At 34.3% G+C, this 20324-nt stretch overlaps 4 protein-coding genes across 4 annotated transcripts; 3 read left to right on the plus strand and 1 right to left on the minus strand.

Moving 5' to 3' along the window:
• The first annotated feature begins 2320 nt into the window (after positions 1-2320).
• On the plus strand, positions 2321-4195 carry LOC133682347 (delta(8)-fatty-acid desaturase 2-like). The gene has a single exon (XM_062105649.1). It carries the CDS (start codon positions 2631-2633, stop codon positions 3972-3974), a length of 1344 nt encoding a protein of 447 aa, XP_061961633.1. The 5' UTR covers positions 2321-2630; the 3' UTR covers positions 3975-4195.
• A 1114-nt stretch (positions 4196-5309) lies between these two features.
• LOC133681547 (hevamine-A-like) lies at positions 5310-6556 on the minus strand. The gene has a single exon (XM_062104624.1). The coding sequence runs from the start codon at positions 6334-6336 to the stop codon at positions 5440-5442; it is 897 nt and encodes a 298-aa protein (XP_061960608.1). The 5' UTR covers positions 6337-6556; the 3' UTR covers positions 5310-5439.
• Positions 6557-7634: 1078 nt separating this feature from the next.
• Positions 7635-8507, plus strand: LOC133682174 (hevamine-A-like). Its single transcript, XM_062105451.1, has one exon. The coding sequence runs from the start codon at positions 7635-7637 to the stop codon at positions 8505-8507; it is 873 nt and encodes a 290-aa protein (XP_061961435.1).
• A 5139-nt stretch (positions 8508-13646) lies between these two features.
• On the plus strand, positions 13647-14783 carry LOC133681342 (probable membrane-associated kinase regulator 6). Its single transcript, XM_062104377.1, has 2 exons — positions 13647-14440; positions 14536-14783. The coding sequence occupies exons 1-2, from the start codon at positions 13813-13815 to the stop codon at positions 14541-14543; spliced, it is 636 nt and encodes a 211-aa protein (XP_061960361.1). The 5' UTR covers positions 13647-13812; the 3' UTR covers positions 14544-14783.
• The last annotated feature ends 5541 nt before the right edge of the window (positions 14784-20324 follow it).

The raw sequence follows: 20324 nt of genomic DNA on the forward strand, positions 1-20324 counted from the left end.
TGCTTCTTCCCATTGATAGCGATTCTTCCATTTCTGTAGTTTAACAGGTGGGAAGTTCTCCGGTATGTCCAGAAATGAAGTGAAAATCAATAGGTGCTTTTTTGGCTCACACTGGGGTATGTGACATAGTCTAGTATGTGAAATGGGTGCACAAGAATATTGTGCTTAACTTGGAATCATAAATTTCAAAGCATCAGATTGGACTATCTGAAAAACTTCCATGATTGATTGGATAAATCAAGAAAACAACAATAGTCGGGCCATATGAGCTGAATATGCAACAATAATTCAAGAACACATACCCAACAAAACTCAGTTCCCACTCAAGCCCCATGTAACAAGCTACACCAAGTAAGGAGTGGAGAACAATTAGCCAGAAAATAAATAATTCTTAATCAAGGCTAGGTTTTTTTATAAGGTTCTAGGACATGTCGATGCTTGTCCATGTGCAGGAGGTTTGGAACGATAACGAGGGTGGTCTCTCCCAACATCCGTAAAACCTCACTACCAGCTCACCCACCCTCTAGGATTCAACGAGACATCCAGGTGAAGTAGATATCTTAATGATAATATGGTATTTGGCATGAATCGGGTCTTATGTGGGTTTATATTGGGCACATATCGAGGCATTCCTCCTTTTCCATATTTTTAAAAGAAATATAATTAATAAAAAGGACCTTAATCAGCATGTGATTATCCGTATCTAAAAAAAACTGATGAAATTTCATCATAAGATGAAAAGAAACTATATATACCAAAAACTAATTAAAAAAAGGAAAATCGGTTATTAATTATTGATATTTTCTTCCAAACGACAGTTACCTTTCTTTCCTTCTGGGTGGGGAAAAAAAAATACAGGCCTGAGGACGTGGATCCGAGTTTTTTTAACAACCCCACGTGACCCATGCAATAATGGATTCTTTTTTTAATCAATTGGCCTTCTGGTTTTTTTTAGTTGGTGCTTCTTTTTTGGTTTTTTTAATTATATATTTTAATATTGGGTTTCTAGTTAATTTTATCATTTAGTTGATTATAAATTGTTTTTTATATATTTTTATCATATTATAAAATAAAATAATTAATTTAACTCGGTTTTTAACTCAGTTTATAGGTATTTTTTGCTTTTATATATATTTCCAATCTTATCTTTTAATTTTAAGATTTTAATTAATCTTATTATTTAGTATTTGATTAATTATAAATTAAAATTTTTATTTAATATATCACATTATAAAATAAAAAAATTAATTTAACCCTATAAAATTCATAATATGGATTGCAGATTTCCATATCAACTATGATAAATATGACATGTTTTTTTTTAATTTTTTCTTAAGATTTATCTAGTCAATAAAATTTTACCAAAATAATTTTTGTAAAATTCAGGCTAAAAAATAGCTAAGTCAAAACTTTTTAAGTTTAAACTATTTTGCCCAGTCAAATAACAATAATAAAAAATTTATGGCTATCTAAACATGATTTTTTATCATTTCAAATAATTTAGGTCCAATCAAATTTAATACGGTAACAAATAATATTACATTGAGTTCAGGATTTATTTAGTAGTGTAATTGTAGTTGTTTTTTTAATAATATTTATATTAAAATGTATTAAAATATTTTTTTATTTTTTAAAAATTGTTTTTGAGATCAGTGCATCAAAATAATTTAAAATATATAAAAAAATTAATTTTAATAAAAAAATATATTTTTTAAAATCACTACCACCAAAATTTATGTACAAAACTGTGATTGGATTTAAGTAAATAAAAGGTCAAAGTTTCGTGCTCGGTTAAACTACTCTGGAATTCTTTTATGCACATGTAAAACCACCCTGGAAATTCTTAAAACCTCCTATAACCGTTCATTTAGTCATAGTTTATACGAAAACAAAGTACAATCAAAATGTTCCTTACACGACAAATAGTCATTTTAAACTTGGTTATCATCACACCCATTAAGATTACCGATACAACCTGGAAACAAATTATACTATTAACTGTCCAAACAGGTTGAGGGAATTTAATTATTTTATCTGAGGCTGGCATTTAGTATCTTTTTCCATATATTTTAAAAAATCTTTTTGCTTGGCTCTCATTTAACGCGCAGTCTACTCTACACGACCCACGAGTGAGTGGCCATGACACCGCACCTCAAAATATCTTTCAAGTGACTCAGTCGCCGCTCCCCAAAAATATCTTTCAAGTACAATAAATCTTCCTTGTAAGCGCGTCACTTAGCCTCCTCTCTGCCGTTGATTGCAATTACCAAACCCGAACTTTCATATCAACGGTCGTTTGATGATTATTGTTTAAAAGAGATTTACCTGCTGGTTCTAGGAAGTCACCGTTTCAAAGCAAACCTCGCTGTTTAGGGAGAAAAGAAAGGAGAGAGAATCCAAAAGCTGTCTCCTCTTTATAAAACCTCTCGAAAAACAACAGAAATCATCTTGGAAAGCCAGAATAGCAAGGAGATAAGTAGCTCATCAGAGATAAAACCGAGAGCCAGAGAGAGATCGAAATCGCTGTTAATGGGATTGCTTTCTTAGAACGATTACAGGAATTTCTTGTTTTGATTTGTTTCTAGTTAGCAATATCAAAATCTCTCTAATTCATATACTATTTTGGCTCAATGGAGGGAGATAAGAAGGGCATTACAAGCGAAGAGCTTAAGCAGCACAACAAGGCAGGAGACTTGTGGATCTCTATTCAGGGAAAGGTTTACGATGTCTCTGATTGGGCAAATGAGCATCCGGGTGGAGATGTTGCTCTCATGAATATGGCAGGCCTAGATGCCACTGATGCATTCATTGCCTACCATCCTGGAACAGCATGGAAATATCTTGATAAGCTCTTTACAGGGTATTATCTCACAGATTTCAAGCTATCAGAGACATCCAAGGATTACAGGAGGCTTGCTTCAGAGTTTGCTAAACTGGGCCTGTTCGAAAAGAAAGGACATATTACTATGTATGCACTGACATCTATTGTATTGATGTTTTGTGTTGTTCTTTATGGTGTTTTGTGTTGCCAGAGTGTTTGGGCTCATTTTGGTTCTGCTGTGGTGTTGGGGTTTCTTTGGATTCAAAGTGCCTATATTGGTCATGATTCAGGGCATTACCAGGTGATGAACACTCGTGGTTATAACAAACTCGCTCAATTCCTCGCTGGAAACTCGCTCACGGGTATTAGCATTGCTTGGTGGAAATGGACCCACAATGCACACCATCTCGCTTGCAACAGTCTTGATTATGATCCTGATCTTCAACACATACCAGTCTTTGCGGTAAATTCGATTTTTTTCAATTCTATAAAGTCTTGCTTTTATGGAAGGTACTTAAATTTTGATCCTGTGGCCAGGTTCTTTGTGAGTTACCAACACTGGACTTTTTATCCAGTAATGTGTGTTGCGAGGGTCAATTTGTACATACAAACGTTCTTGCTATTGTTTTCAAAGAGAAGATTCCCAGATAGAGCTTTGAACATCTTGGGAATTCTTATCTTCTGGACTTGGTTCCCTCTACTTGTGTCTTGCATCCCTAATTGGCCCGAGAGGGTGATGTTTGTGCTTACAAGCTTTGCTGTTACGGCAATTCAACACGTTCAATTTTGTTTGAATCATTTTGCGGCCGATGTTTACACTGGACTTCCAGAAGGGAATGATTGGTTTGAGAAACAGACAAGTGGGACTTTGGATATTTCGTGTTCATCTTGGATGGATTGGTTTTATGGTGGTTTGCAGTTTCAGCTTGAGCATCATTTGTTTCCAAGGATGCCGAGATGCCAATTGAGAAGAGTTTCACCATTGGTACAGGATCTGTGCAAGAAGCACAATTTATCTTACAGGAGCTTGTCCTTCTGGGAAGCCAACGTATGGACAATCAGGAAACTCAGGAATGTCGCTCTGCAGGCTAGGGACCTGGCCAACCCTGTTCCGAAAAATATGCTGTGGGAAGCTGTTAATACTCACGGATGAAGGTCGACATTTCATGAAGGCTTATCAAGGCCCAGCGATTACAGTTTCTTGTTTAATTTGAATCTCTTTGCTCTTTACATATTTTGTTTCATAGTGTAATTTGGAAATTTTATTTTCTTGGGCTTTTTTTCCTCCAAATTTTAACCTTTAATTAACAGGGTTTGTACTGGTATTGGCATTCTGATCATGCTTTATATAAAAACTCCTTGCTATTGGAAGTATATTTCTTGTTTAGCTGTTACAGAAGTTTTACAGATTCTTTGATCAGAAGGAGATTAATTAATCTTTCCTTTTTCTTTTCTTATTGTTTCTTGAGAAAAATATTCCCCTGCTGTCATAGCTCATGAATATTGATATTTTTAGTAAACCAAACACACTTGCAATGATGCCCCTGATTGTTTTATACTTGTGCTGGGGCCTGTTATGATAAAGTAGCAGAAAAGAACAAAACAGAAAGCACCAAAATTATGAATATTTTACAAGCTTAACTTCTTCAAAATCAACACCTAGACTTTTGTGTTGAATTTCAATTCATTAGTTTTCTCTCTCCTCCCATTTGAAATTCAATACAAGAAAGAAAATAAATTATATTAAACCCGTTCTTGAATCTATTTATACTGCAAACCTTTCTTAGAAAAAAATGGTTGCTGATCACACTTAGAATTTATCTAAGAACGAGAGCTTCTGCCTCGAATTCATCCAGATTAATTTTGATAGGCACATTGGCTAGGTCCAAGCAGCAGCATAGCAGGTCAAGAGAGGGTTATGGTTTCATTCCATGCTATTATGTACATGCAACTTGTTTTACGCTTCTCCATATAAACCATTGTTTAGTAATGACCACAAAGAACGTGGGGTTGGTTGGTCCTAAAACTTTTCCACCAAATTTGCATCCAAATCTTTGTCAACTAATCACATGGGTTTGTCAGCTCAAGGCCTAGTGGTGGGTTGGGCAGGTTGACCCGCAGGTTAGGAGATTAGCAGTTTACTAGCAGTTAAAAAGGTTGGAAGAATGCTTGAGTTTACTTAAATTGTACAACCGCACTGTACTAGCATGTGGTTTAGCCGTATTGACCCGTGTCTGATTTGAGCAATAAGGGCGGCCATCCTTTTTGTGATGCTAATTCTCTTCTACAATTTCAATTTTTTGTTTACCTGGATCCATAGCATAATGCCTACGCTTGTATGTGAGATGAAATGTTGATTTTGATTAGATTGGCATTGTTCTGCATCAGTTCTATCGTTTTCGAAGTTCCAGTTGTTAAAATTTTGGCCAGGTTTGTTCATGGCATAAGTAGTAGTTAAAAACTACAAGACCATGAAGAGAGCCGCATGTAAGAAACTAGTGAGCATAAATCAAATTTATACTCCGAAGATACATATATAGAAGATAGATCAGAATATCTGGAAATACAACCGATACACATCACGCATGCAGGCACGCGGAATTGACAGAAATGTGAGATCAGACATCATTCTTAATGGAAGAACTATATCCGCTTTGATCATCGTAATACTTGGACCACAGCATTACACCCCCATACTTGGAAGAGTCCTTGATGGATGGAAGCACGTTTGATGTGAGATCAGGCACGGGAATGAAGCCGCTGCCTGCTGCCGCAGGAGATGCGGGCAAACCCAAGAAAATCTTGCTGGCTGGAATGGCTGAAGTCCATTGCTTCCAAGCATCCTCCAGATTGGTGACCTCCCCAGAAGCGTATTGGCAAGGAGGGTTGTTGTAGAACTGGACCCAAACATAATCGAAAAGACCGGTTTTCAGGGCATTTCCCACCCAAGCATCAGGGAAGGGGCACTGGGGAGCTGCTGTTAAGTGCACCCTTTTACCTTTATTGCTATAAGCAGAAAGGTACCTTGCAAGGTCATCCCAATACAATCCTGTTCCTCCTTCGATGTCAAAGTCAATCCCATCTAGGACAGCAGACCCCAGGGGACGGGATGAAGAGTGACCCCCCAAGAAATTGTTCCAGAGATAAGTAGCGACTTGCCTCGCGTCCTCTGAGGAGGCGAGGGAGTAGCTACCAGAAGCTCCTCCTATAGAAAGCATCACCTTAACACCTTGGGCTTGGCATGATTTAATGTCAGAACTCAAGCTTGTGCAGCCATTGCTGTATGGATCGCAATGCCCAGCAAGGTTAATAATGGGCGTCTGGCCATTTCCGAAAGTCACGAGGAAGGCCAGGTTTACATATTGGTAGTTTCCAGTTGCACAGGTATCTGCCAGGGTTCCCTCGTTTCCGTTCTGACCCCAGTAGATTGCTATTCCACCAGCATCAGATCCTGTTGCTAAAATTAGCAATACTAATGCGGCAACTGATAATGTAGTTGCTGGTTGAAATGCCATCTTAATCTACTTTTGCTGCCCACTTGGAATTGTTCTAATGCAGAATGCACTGCATTGTGCTGGAGGAGAATTGCTTTTGTAGTGGAGGGATACGATTGCTCTGGCTGCAGGGGTTTTTGTATTCTACCGATGCCTTGCCTTAACAGTTACATCTCCTAAGTTCCCCTGCTTCATACTTCCACGCAGACGGGGTTTTTTAAGCTTGAAAATATCCATTTTGAAAAACTCTGCATGCCCGTTAGCCTTCGTTTGCCTCTAACGTGTCTTAAATTGTTGGCCTCTTCTGCTATTAAATCGTTGTTTATTGCTGCAGTTAACTGCAGTATACCAGGAAGTTACTAAAGTATAGGAATTGCGAAAATGTTGCACTCGGGCGGGCTTCAATATTTTGTCCTTGTTTTCTCCTTTGTCATGTTTGGTATAGTTCACTACGAGACAGTATGAATTTCATATTTTATAGAACGCTATCTCAATAACTTCTCTTAGGATAATATGCTGTAATCCTTTTGTCAGCTGTGTTGTGCTCATAGAATAAGAGCTACATATAAAAGATTTTGGTTTTGTTTTGCTGGATTGAGCTTATTGGACCAGAAAATTCGTCTGTATCACAGGAGAAATAATTATCAATTTACTCCCTAATTTCCTTGAGCACCAGATAATCCTTGGTTTCCCACCAAGCTGGATCATCACCCAAAAAAACCATCAATAAACAAGAAGATATTCACAGTGAATGCACAAAGAAGACTCCATTCTTGTTTTATAAGCAAAGTTACCATGCATGAAGACAAATACTAATTCCATCTGAGCATGAATAACTGTTGTCTAGGATTCAAACCATTCCGCATAAGCACCCCCGTGCTTTCCAAGATAATGACTTGGAAACAGACTAAACAAGAGAAATCAAACAATGGTTTGTGCCTGTATCATTATAGCAGTCAAGATGGAGACTTGGAATTGATGGCTACTTCTCTCCGTCTACCACTATATTTTGAGCAAGCAACCAGGACATAGGAGGAAATGGACGAAAGGTAAAGTGGCGTGGAAAGATAAATAAATTAACCAACTGTTCGATATCAGAACCATTCATCGAAATTTCAAAACCTCACTACAAAATAATGGGTAACTGTCACGGCACTCCGTTTAAGCATAGGCACAAAATATGATTATTAGAAGGGGGGAAAGTTTTTGCTATAAAAAGCCATGGCTATCCAGAATCCTTAACAAAGAAGTAGAATAGACTTATCATCATATAAAGACTTGGTACCTACCTTAAAATGGCAGTACTAACAACAACTTCAATGCCATTCCTCGTCTTAGTAATGTCACTGCTAGCAACGGGTTCAAATGCAGGTGGCATCACTATTTATTGGGGCCAGAATGGAAATGAGGGTACCTTGGCAGAGACTTGTGCCACGGGATTATATGAGTTTGTTAACATTGCTTTTCTTTCCAGTTTTGGTAGCGGTCGTAACCCCATGATGAACCTTGCCGGTCACTGCGATCCATACAGTAAAGGTTGCACAGGCTTAAGCTCTGACATAGAATCATGTCAATCCAAAGGCATTAAGCTGATGCTTTCTATCGGAGGAGGTTCCGGAAGCTACTCCCTGGCCTCCTCTGATGACGCAAGACAAGTCGCCACTTATATCTGGAACAACTTCTTGGGTGGACAATCTTCATTTCGTCCGCTCGGCCCTGCTGTTCTAGATGGAGTTGACTTTGATATTGAAGGAGGAACAGACCTGTACTGGGATGATCTTGCAAGTTACCTTTCAGCATACAGCAATCAAGGAAAAAAGGTGTACCTAACGGCAGCACCCCAGTGCCCATTTCCTGATGCGTCTGTAGGAAATGCCCTCAAAACAGGTCTTTTTGACTATGTTTGGGTCCAATTCTACAACAACCCTCCGTGTCAGTACACATCCGGTGACATTACCAATCTCGAAGATGCATGGAAGCAATGGGTTTCAGACATTCCAGCCACTGTGTTTTTCCTAGGATTACCTGCTTCTCCTGAGGCAGCAGGAAGTGGCTTCATTCCTGTACCCGATTTAACTTCCAACGTGCTTCCAGCCATCAAGGGGTCTGATAAGTATGGCGGTGTGATGCTGTGGTCCAAGTACTATGATGATCAAAGTGGATACAGCTCTTCCATCAAGGCCGATGTCTAAAAATCTTCGATGGTCTTGTATCAACATCTCGTGTCTGTGGTGCCTCAGTTCCTAATAGTTTATGTTCCATATATGTAATCTTCATATATTCTTCGTAAATAAATGCCACAGCGGTATTTGTTAGATTTATAATCTCTGAAAATATTTGCTCTTTATTTCACTACTACTTGACTAACTTGTAAATAAGCGTCCACTTAAATTGGGTTTTCCAACATGCATGCCTTTTCTTACTAAAAAATAAAAAAAACATACAGTGACCCAACTTCTCCAAGCAGCACATAGCCACATCCTACTCACATTTTCAATCTGATCTGGACATGATTTTCATTTTATTATTTTTCACATTACCGCTATTGCACTGCATTGTTCTGGAGGACCGTTTCTTTTATAGTAGCAGGATGTGATTGCTCTGAGTACAGGATTCTGTTATTTTCCAACAATGCCTTGCTTTAAAACTTCTATGCCGTTCCATCATGTCTAGTAATGCTAATGCTAGCTACTGGTTCAAATGCTGGTGGCAATTGGCATTGCCATTTATTGGAATGGGGTCTGAATGGAAATGCGGGCAGCTTGTTAGAGATTGGTGCCTCAGGAGTCAAGTTTGTGAGTATTGATTTTCTGTCAGGTTTTGGCAGCGGTCCTAATCCCATTATAAAACTTTAGGTGGTCATTGCAATCTATTTGTAAAGGGCGAACAACCTCAAGCTCTGTCATAGAATCATGTCAAGCCAGAGGCATTAAAGTGATGGTTTCAATTAGTTAATTACTATTACTTAAATGAGCTAGCTTTTGCATAAATGCATTAGTTTACAGTTACTTGCATGATTGAATTAATGGAAGGAAACTTGAGGCAGTGTACAGTGACAAGAAAGAAGCTAGCTAGGTTTCTCAAGTAAATGCGTGTGGATCAGTTGATTTAGTTGTGCTGTTTTTCAAGAGAGCAGAGGGGAGAGTCCCCTTCACTCTTTATCAGTTTTCATGTCATTTCATCTAGTTTGTGTCTGAGACATTGCAGTATCATGAGATAGTAAGTAGGGGACCCTTTCCTTCTGTATCGCCTTTTCATCTCTGTTCATGTAGCTCGTCCCCGAAACATTCTATCTCTACCTCCTATCAGCTAGCTAGGGACCCCTGTGTGCTACTTTTGCTTTTATCTCCTTCTAAGGATATTTACATGTTAAGATTCAGGTATTGCATGGAAAGAACATCTCTCCCTTTTCTTCCTCCTGCCCTCTTAACTAGGATACAGACGCAGTGACACTAAGAATCACTCTTGGTACTGTTTCTAGTTGTTTTACAAAGGGTGTTAGTTACTCATTTCCTTTCTTCTCAAATAGTTAAAACTCTTGTTTGGAAAATGGGAATCCTATTCACCATCAATTTTCATCGTGTACTCTATCAAAGTCGACCATGGAGATTGTGCTCTGTGTGTTGTTTTCACACGATGCTACATGCAGACAAATCAGAAAATAAACACTGTTAGACATCTTGATTAATCACCTTCTCATACGTTCTTTAAATGTAAGAATAATTAGGAGCTGCTTTGGTCAGGGTGTGGTTGTCCCTCGCCGCGCATTGCTTATTGATAGTTTTGTTATCTCTTGTTTGTTTTGAGAACATCGTTTCCGAAGAGAGGGCAGTGGACAATTCTCTACACTTTGAGCATCAATTTCTAAACATATATTAAATATTCGGAGGCACATTGCTGTCTCTATGCATTCTTGCATTTAGAATATTTTCATTTTAATGGAAAAATCAAAACTTTTTTAATGCTCAAGATGTCATGCGGATAGATTAAAGTAGAGACCATGCTATAGGTTAGAGCATGATCTTGGAGTTATTATGAGGCTTATGCCGCCACCTAAAACATTAGAGTTTTTAATGTATAAAGAAGGGCCATCTAGAATATCATTAAAAAAATGAGTTTCTAGAATACAATCTTTGGTTCTTTTCCTATAAATAAAAAATAAAATTGTTTTCAAATGATATCATGAGAGTCATTGCAAATCTGGTTGCTATTAACAAATTCGTATCTATTTTATATCTTTATATCATTATATGAATATTAATAACTCTAAACAAAATGTTTGTATTGCGTAATATTCTTGATTTAATTTGTATTTGTTTTAATTTTTTTTTATTAACATGGATGTCCAGGCCAGCTTGAGCGTATCTCGACTAGTCTCACGGACCCTGAAGTTAACGAACATGTAAGTCTTTAATGATCATCATATTAGCAACCACAGAGCTCGAACTTGAAATCATAAGGAGAGCAAATCCCTTAATCTCAAACTCTCACCATTAAACTACCTACTAGATGATTGTATCTGTTTTAATTTTATTCTTTATTCAAGTAGTTTTTTCTTTACAAAATTATTTGAAGCATGTGCCTTTTTTAATCCAATCATAGATTTATGCTAATAATCCATGTGTTTTTTTTTTTTCTATTAGCTTTTGTTTGGAAAGCTGCTGTAATTTTTTCGATGAGATTTTTAATGTTGTCCTTGAATAATTCAATTTATTCTGATTTTATTATAAATGAATTTAGAAAAATTCTTTTTTATTTTAAAAAACTTCTAAAGACCATTAATTTTTTTGGGTGTCAGAAATGGATGTGTGGTATGAAACTATTTTCTTTTTTTTCAAATAAAAAAATAATTATCTTGGAGATTAGCAGATACTTACTCTCAAACTCTTTTGTTTACTCGATAGTAATATTCCTTGTTTCTCCTTTTCATCTTGATGTGCGAACTTTCATTGTGAAATCATGCATGTACTTGGATCCTTAATTAGAGATCCGTATGGTATAGATTTTTAATAAAGATATCTTTATATTTTCAATTTTAACAGTTGATCCGTATGATCCTTGGATCGAGTTTTTATGAATTGTTCCATTAAACAGTTGAGATCTCTTATGATGATCAACTCAGTTTACCATTAATTTTGAATTTTTAAAGAGAGGGGATGCATGTATTAGTTTCTTGCTAATCAGTTGACCAGCGGCGGATAAATTGTTTTTTTTGGGGCAAAAACACAAATGTACATGTGTTGTTAACACTGCTTTCGGCTAAAATAAAAAATATATATTATAATTGTAAATAAAAAAGCATCATCCTTGTATATAATAAAATAAAATAATTTATAAATACAACGTTGCATGTATGATCTTAAATTAATTTTTAAAATAATAAAAAAATAGAATAATATTGTGAATGTGTTTTAATGTATCATTATTTTTTAATTAAAAACATAAAGATGTTTTCACTAAATACAATAAACTCTAAATACAATAAACACTAAATACATCTACCCTAAAATATTTTGAAAATATAAATAAAAGTAGGTGATACATCATATGCCTTTTATTTTTCGACTACCATAAAGATGGCTGGAAAATCCAGCAAGGTGTTTTTTGACCCAAAAATACAAAATTCACACCAAAACACCTTACAACATTCTTATGATAAAAATAAACAAACCTAAAAACCACTAAAACACACCTAAAAACACAAATCCAAGCTGAAAAAAATCCTCTCCCAAGCTTGATATCTTTTCTTCATCAATTTCATGGGAAAAAAAATACATCAATGAAACTTTTCTAATAAAATGATACTTATTTACACCAAAATTAACCATTTTCATAGTATAACTAGTATCAACTATTGATTTTCTCCTTTTACACTAGAATCTGGTTACTCTCTCTCTCCTTTATTAAATTATGGATTGAAAAGTTAAAAAAATATTATACTAAAATTAAATTTATTCAAACTAAAAGGGTTAAAAGTTATCAATTGAAAAGATGGAGGATTAAAGTAAATTTTTTCAGTAATTTTAAAATTACCACTTATTTTCCACGTATTTTTTACTTTGATTTTTTTAACTTTCACTTGTACTCTTCATCAACAGATTGGGAGCAATTGGCATTCAATTTGAGCACAAAATAATTAAAACATCTAAGAAAATAGTTTGATAACCAAAATAAATAAACAATGCATGGTGTGAATCAATAGTCAAATGTGAGAGAGGCTACATTGCATTCATGCATGCTAAAAAAAACCCACATCTCTTAGGTTTTTGTTAATTGGTTCAAATTTCAAAAGAAAAAAGAAGAATAATTGATGAAAAACTTTTTTAAAAAAATTTTTAACTCTTTATGCCAAGTTTTATTTATTTACCACTAGAAAAAAAAATCGAATTTATATATATATTAAAGGGACAAAAGAAAAGATAAAAAAAATTGTTAATTTTTTTATTAATTTATGATGAGTTACTTTTTTGTATTTTATTTTTAAAACCAAAGAAAAAATTAGGAAAGAAAAAAAATGTAGAAATTATAAAATCTCATGCACATAAAATAATTTTCTTATAAAAAAATAAATTGGAAAATAACTCTAATAAAAATAAAAAAAATGAAATCAATAATTTTTTATCAATAAATAAATAATTTTATCAAGTAAATAAATATTCAGCTAAATAAAAAATAGATATAATATTTTAAAAAAAAACATTGTCTTTTTAAAATGAAGTGAAAAATAATTTCCAATGTAAACAAAAAATTCAAAAAATAATCTAGATATAAATATATAGTAAGTTGACAAAATGTGTAACAAATTTCCTTTTATTTTTTCAAAATTTTAAAAACATTGTCTTAATAAAAAAAAACTGGATTGATTATAGATGGAGACATCTAACGTAGCAAACCATAAAAGACTCTGTTATCCAAATTAAGACAATAAAAGTAAGACTCTGTTTTCCAAATTAAGACAATAATTATAAGAGTGTGTTTGTCAAAAATAATATCATAGGGAGTTTTTTTTTTAAAAAAAAAAGATTTCCAAAGAATCCCTTGGGCTTTGGCCCTTTGCCTTGGGCACTTGGAACACATCTTTGGTTCAAACGTTAATAGTTGAGAGATTAGGGACAAAGTAGTTGTTGTGGGTAGCCACTAGGAGGAGGAAACTGAAACAGTATTGTGTTTTTTATGCCAAAAAATGGCAAAAGATTTTATGGATAAGTATTAAATAATATAATGACAGATCAAGAGAAAAATAAATAAAAATGATTTTTAAATTGGATAAGGAAATCATGAAGAACAAAATAGCAAGTGACGTCTATCTAGCTTCAAATTTTCTTGTTCCATTTGTCTCCTGCTTGACCTTGATAGAATAGACAATTCATGCACTTGTGGTCGTCATGGTCTGTGGTAACTTTACACGTGCCAATCACATGAATCTTGGCCCTCCACTAATATATAAGAATTAGTGCTTTTTAATTTCATTTTAGCTGCTGCTGCTGTTGACAATCCATGGAATCCCCAGAAACTCTGGCCATTGAAAGTTTCTCTCGCAGTTGGTTGACCAGTGTCAACCCCTCCTTGCAAGGTCTTGAGACGGCCCTCAGAGCATCTCTTGACAGTTCCCATGAAGCCATCTCCGAAGAATTAGATTACAGGATGCAGAACTCAAGAAGATCGCTGGAAGAAGACCAGAACTTCAATTTCTATTTTCCCATTTCCCAATCCCCTGATGCTCTTCTTCATGCTGACCAGCTTTTCTCTGACGGCCTCATCAGACCCATTTTTATCAACCAGTCAAAGAGTGAGGCCTCCAGTTCCCTGAATTTAGCCCCTACTGTGCCCTCTTCTCTTTCTTCAAAAACTGTTTCAGCTGCTCAGATTCTTTGTCGTTTCCTTGGAAGATGGAAGCGAATCTTGCCGAAGTGTTTTGGATATGTTAGACCTTTATCCCACAGAGTAAGAGACTCAAGAATAAGCACAAGAGTTGACAATGTTGAGAGGATAGCATGGGAAGTTAAGAGCCAGAGCAATTCACGGGAAGCATCTCCAAGCAGAAGAGTAGCTTATTCACTGGATGGTTGCCATGATAGTGAGAGCTCCATCCATGACGCAGTTCTTCATTGCAAAAGATCAATGCGTATGTTCATGCCATCTTTAATTATTTTCTTAATTTTTGTGCGTGTTGGTTCAAATCTCAGAAGTGTTCTGATCCTCTTCTACTTTTACTTTCAGATAAATGATTGTTTTACAGAGAGGAAAAAAAAAAGACCGGAAGGAGAAGGGAAGCGTAGAGCTTCTAGAAATGCAGGGCAGGAGATCAAACACAAGTTGTCATCTGCCATTTCTGTCTTCTACTCCTTTGCTTGTTTATATATTCATGTGTCCATTCAGGATGGCAATTTTTCATTGTTGCTCAGCTGTGAAAAGTTTGATAAATAATTAGTATGTCCTTATAAATTACAATACAGATTAATATGTTATATAGTCTCGTCATGGTGCGAAGATAGAAATTAAAATTATTTCTTATTCGTCGTCTTCATTTTGTAAAGATATGAAATTTCCAACCTCTATGCGCGTAATTTGTTTTTTTCATGGGATTCTATTTAAAAATTCAAGAACTGGGGTAACAAATTGCAGAATATATAATAGTATGATTTAAAAATTCAGGAACTGGGGTAACCAATTGCAGAATATATAATAGTATGCATGGATCCATGGACAGACAGGAATTTGCAATATGATAGACTAGAAATAGAGGACTAAAAAGACGAATCTTCCCAGCAATATTGAATGGCCTGGGACATTAAAATACCTGCAGATGAAGCATTATAGGACCCCCAGAGGGATGTGTCCAGCTTTTGTTGCTTTATGCTATCTTTTATGCTTTTTTTTCCATGCAACCCTTCAATTTTATTCCTCTGTGAGAGTGGTTGCGGCATCCGTATTGAATTTTTTTCCGTTCAATCAATTCAGAAACAAAGACAAGGGAAGAAGAGGATGGCCATTCCTAGTTTGAAACCCTTTTGTTGCACTTTATGAAGGATCACTTAACAGTAGAAGGTGGTTGTTTTATGCTGTGGTTGTTTTTTAAAATGTTTTTTTTTTTTGGAAAATATATAAAAATAATTTTTTTTAACTTTTTAAAATCATTAACATATTAAAATGATAAAAAATATCAAAAATAAATAAATTTAAAGCAAAAAAAATTCAAAAAAAATCACGAAACACGATTTGAACTGCAAAAACAAACAGCCCGTAATCTTCAAAAGGATAAATTTTGTTTTACTGAAAATTTCTTTCTAAACCCACATCCTGAAAAATCTTTTTATCTATTGAATGAATGAAACACACAACTGGGATCCATTTATCCAACGGATGAAATTTTTCAAAAACTAATTTTAGGAAGAATGTTTCAGTAAAAATTAGCACTACTCCTTTAAACATTGTTAGTTAATCATCAGTTCCCCTTTCCAAGCTCTTGCAAAAATAAGCACAACAATCTATTGGGCATCATTCCTCAATACTATCCCTTTACAGAGCTTGAAATGAGAAATTAATGTATTTGACGAAAACATTTCTCAATATGTCTATCCTAGTAAATCTCATGTAAATTACTCTACATTTTTTTGCATTCAATGAGTGATGTGCTGGGTCTTGATCAAGTACATAAAAGGAATACGATTGCGTTATATATATATATATATATATATATATATATATATATATATATTTGTTACATGTACTCTTGAACAATCAGCTTGCAAGTCGTATTCAGAGAGAAAGCAAGGCCCTCAATCTGACTACGTGCCCTTATGTTTCACCAGCACCCTAATCTCTATAATCTAATATTTTAGAGAAAATGAGAAAACAGACCCTTTTGAATGATTTCTGTTAACGAAATTTGAGAAAAAGGATTATTGTTGATGATGTTACAAAATTTGATAAATTAAAAAATAAAGCTATTTGATGTTTGGATAATGATTAATTAATCATGTTGTCATACCAACATTTCATTCTTCATAGTTTAGGAAGTATATGATTGGTGATAAAAATCTTGATACTTGTGAAATAGTCTGTTTTTGTGGGTTTAAAGATTTTTTGAAGATAAAATCATCGATTTTCAAGTAAGGAAATATATTAAATGAAAGAAGAACTTTAAATTCCAAGAATAATGATATTTGTTCTTGTTCTAGTATGATAAATATTCTTATAATTAAGATATGAATGCTTCGAAAGTAGAACATATTAATCGTTTACCTTAATGATTCAAAGGTATGTATAATTTATGAACTCGTCATTTTGATAAAGTGAAGGGACTAAAGAGTCATTTGGAACTTATGGTATTAATAAAAGATAAAAATCTCCTACAAGTTATTAATTATGGATAAATATCTCTTACATATCATTAATAAGATGAAAATGTGGTAAGTCATTAAAAGAACTTTGATACATCTATAAATGTAAAGTAATAATTATTTTTAACATGGACTTTATGGTTCTAATATGGATCTTTAACGATCTCTAGATCAATTGGGGTTGGCGCATAGACAAGCCTACGAGAGATGAGTCTAATAATTTATCATCATGTTGATCAGGGATTAATACATGGCTGAACCCAAATACATTGGATCTGACAATTTGGCAAACCCACATTAACTTGAACTTAACTCATGGTTGGACCCAAGTATATAAGATCTTACAACTTGTCAGACCAACATTGAGTTGTGCTCAACACATGGCTAAATTCAGGTATGTTGAGTTTATAAACTTGACAGACACACGTTGACTTTAGCTCAGCTCATGGCTTAGATTCAAGTATATTAAGTTTGGTAACTTGTCAGATCCATGTTAATTTGAGCTCAACACATGGTTGAATCCAAGTATATCAGGTCAAGCAACTTGCCAGACTCACGTTTAGTTGAGCCAAACAAATAACTGAATCCAAGTATATTAGATCTAACAACTTACCTATCCGTCAATATTAAGTATGACAACTTGTCAGATACACATAACCTTAAATTCAATATATAACTGAACTCAAACATAAAGTTGTCAAGCTAATATAATCTTGGGTTTAGCACAAAATTAAATCTAAGTATACTGTATCTTGCAATCTGCCATGCACAAATTCACTTGGGTTATTATTACCTTGAAATGGGTTTAGTTTCTTTCACGTAACATCAAAATATAGATTCAGAAAGTTTTACTCATCACTTGTTAACAGCGGCTTAGCCAATATTGCAAGCAAGAGACACACATATGCATTATTAAAGGGATTCTGTAGCATTGATAATCACATGAAAACAAGCAAGAGTGCATCACAAAACGGGGGACATTGACAAAATATGCTTGCAAATAAGTCGTACGTGATCCGAGCACCAGCTATCTACAACATTTTGGCTCGTTACTCTCTCCGATAGCTAGAAATATACTCAGCATGAGACAGAAGGGGCCCAAACAAAAGCACATCCTTATTGTCCTCACTACCGGACCACCCCTCTGTTTGTTTCCTTCAAGACATTGGTTTAAACCTTGGGATGATAATTTCTTAACTTGTAAAATCAAAACACAATTATCATAGTTAAATATATAGCTAAGAATACTGTGCCTATCTAGTACCATCGCAAGGACCAGCCATCTTTTCTGATCCTGTTGGAGAGTTTAGTGTATCAAACCACGGAATCTTGTCTTATTATTTTTCTTGTACATTTTACACGAGGGAGAGTGAGATTATTTATATATTATTCCTGACTATTAAACTCATACTATCAGGTGAAAATATTTTCAGCACTCCAAAATCTCCCACCGCCTGTACATGAGGGAGAATGAAATTCAATATTTGATTCAATTTAATTATCCTCGATCATTGATGAGCATGGCTTGAAGGACTAAAGTATGATAATTTACGGATCTAGTTGAGAAGAGTTTCAGTTTAAAGACCCAGTGAGAATCGGTGCATAGGCTGAGGACTGATTTAAGGTTTTACACACAAAAACAAAAAACAATAATAATTGAACTTAAATTTAATTCCAAGAAATTGAAAACCCCGGATGTTCCTGGCAAGAAAACCAAGCAACGAATATGTAGACAATGTGGCCAAAGGGGGGCCGAGCTCTCTCTCTGAGTTGCCTAGAAGGACATGTCGGGCATGCTTTGTCGTCGTTACTATGGAAAGCAAGTCAATATTGAAACGTTACTGAGTCAGAACATCGAGATGCCATGTGGGTTTATGATGCATTTGAAGGAAAATGGATGAGGACTGTGCTTATTTCTCGGATTTGGATTATAAGGCCCGGTCTATGCCTAGAACTGGAATCTTCTGTGGATTCGCTATCTTTTATTTGTTTGATATGAAACAAGGGATCATGTATTGTGGTGTTGCTGCTCCTCGGCAAGAACAAAAAAAAAATCAGGTATAAAGGGCGAGAAATTATTGACCAGCAATATATAAAACTAGTAGATTTGGTTAAATCATATTAACTTTATCAAACTAAGTAACCATTTCAAAAAAAAATAAATAAAGCGGTCAACTAGAATATATATATATATATATATGTATATATATATATATCTTATAATTAAAAAGATTCATCAACTTTAAGTTATAATTTACGCAAATTCGATATTTGCTAGAAACCTTGCAAAGTAAATATCAAAATTTGGGCCAAGGTGAAAATCACTAGCCCAGCAATGAAAGCAAAAAGGGGTGGAGTTTAAAAACATTTAGAAATGTGGAAAAAATGTCAGAAGTGGGACCATACCCACGCCCTCTCTCACGATGACAAGAATTAGAGCATGACACCTTGGACCGCTCGACCATCCTAGCCTTGCTGTCTCTGATCTTCACTAGTGTTTTGTTGAATACAATGTGCCTGATTAGGTGGATCACGGAATTAAAAATTATAGGTATTTTTATTTAAAAATATAATAAAATATATATTTTTTTAATGCAAGCACAACGATCCAATAACATTAGAAAAAAAATTAAAACTACAAAGTAAAATTTAAAAAATTTAAAAGTATGATTGAACTACAGTGTGAAAATAGAAAATGGGCCTATATCATTCCCCCACCCTGCTACACAAGTCCATTAAAATTAAGTGTTCCATTGTTGATGTGTTTTTTAATTAAAAAGATTTAATTATTAACTAAAAAATATAATAAATACTTGATAATATAATTTTTAAATATTGGTATGGTAGCATATTGAATGATATTTATTTTAAATATTGAGATGATAATATATTAGATTAATCCGAGTTGACCTGTTAAATTTACGACTTGGATTATGAAACCATGATAACCCTATAAAAATCAAATCAAGATAAATTATGAATGTCAATTTTTAATCAACTTAATATTAAAGAAAATAATAATAAATTAAAAAAAGAAAAAAAATTGCATGCTACCTGAGTTAACCTTCCAAACCCGCAATTCGGATTATGAAATCGGGATAACCTTATAAAAAACAAATCAAATCAAATTACAAAAATTAATTTCTAACCAACATTACATTGAATGATGAAATAAAAAAAAATCAATTGAAAAAAATAACAAAAAACAACCTAGACCAACTCATGAAGCAAATAAGGATGAGATAACTTTATAAGGATGATAACTTTATAAAAAGCAAATAAAAAAAATCATGAAGCTCCACCTCATCTTCATTTTTCAATAAATTCTATGTTGAAAGTTAAAATTGAAAAAATATATATTAAATTTCGAGATAACTCCACATAAAGCAAATTAAAAAAAATATGAAACTCAATTTCTAAACACCTTAATATTAAAATATGAGATTGAATAAAAAACTAAATAAATAAAAAAATTAAAAGAAGATTGAGTTGTTGTAGTGTGAAATTGAGGGGGGATCAATTAAGAAATGACATGAAAAATTAACAGAGTCAACCCGAATCAACTTGCCAGCCTATGACTCAGGTTATAAGACTGAGATAAGTTTATAGAAAGTAGATAAAAAAATGAAACCTAGTTAAAAAAAAAGGACCCAAAGAAAATGAACA

This window comes from Populus nigra, chromosome 2, assembly GCF_951802175.1.
Source record: "Populus nigra chromosome 2, ddPopNigr1.1, whole genome shotgun sequence".
Taxonomy (NCBI): Eukaryota; Viridiplantae; Streptophyta; class Magnoliopsida; order Malpighiales; family Salicaceae; genus Populus; species Populus nigra.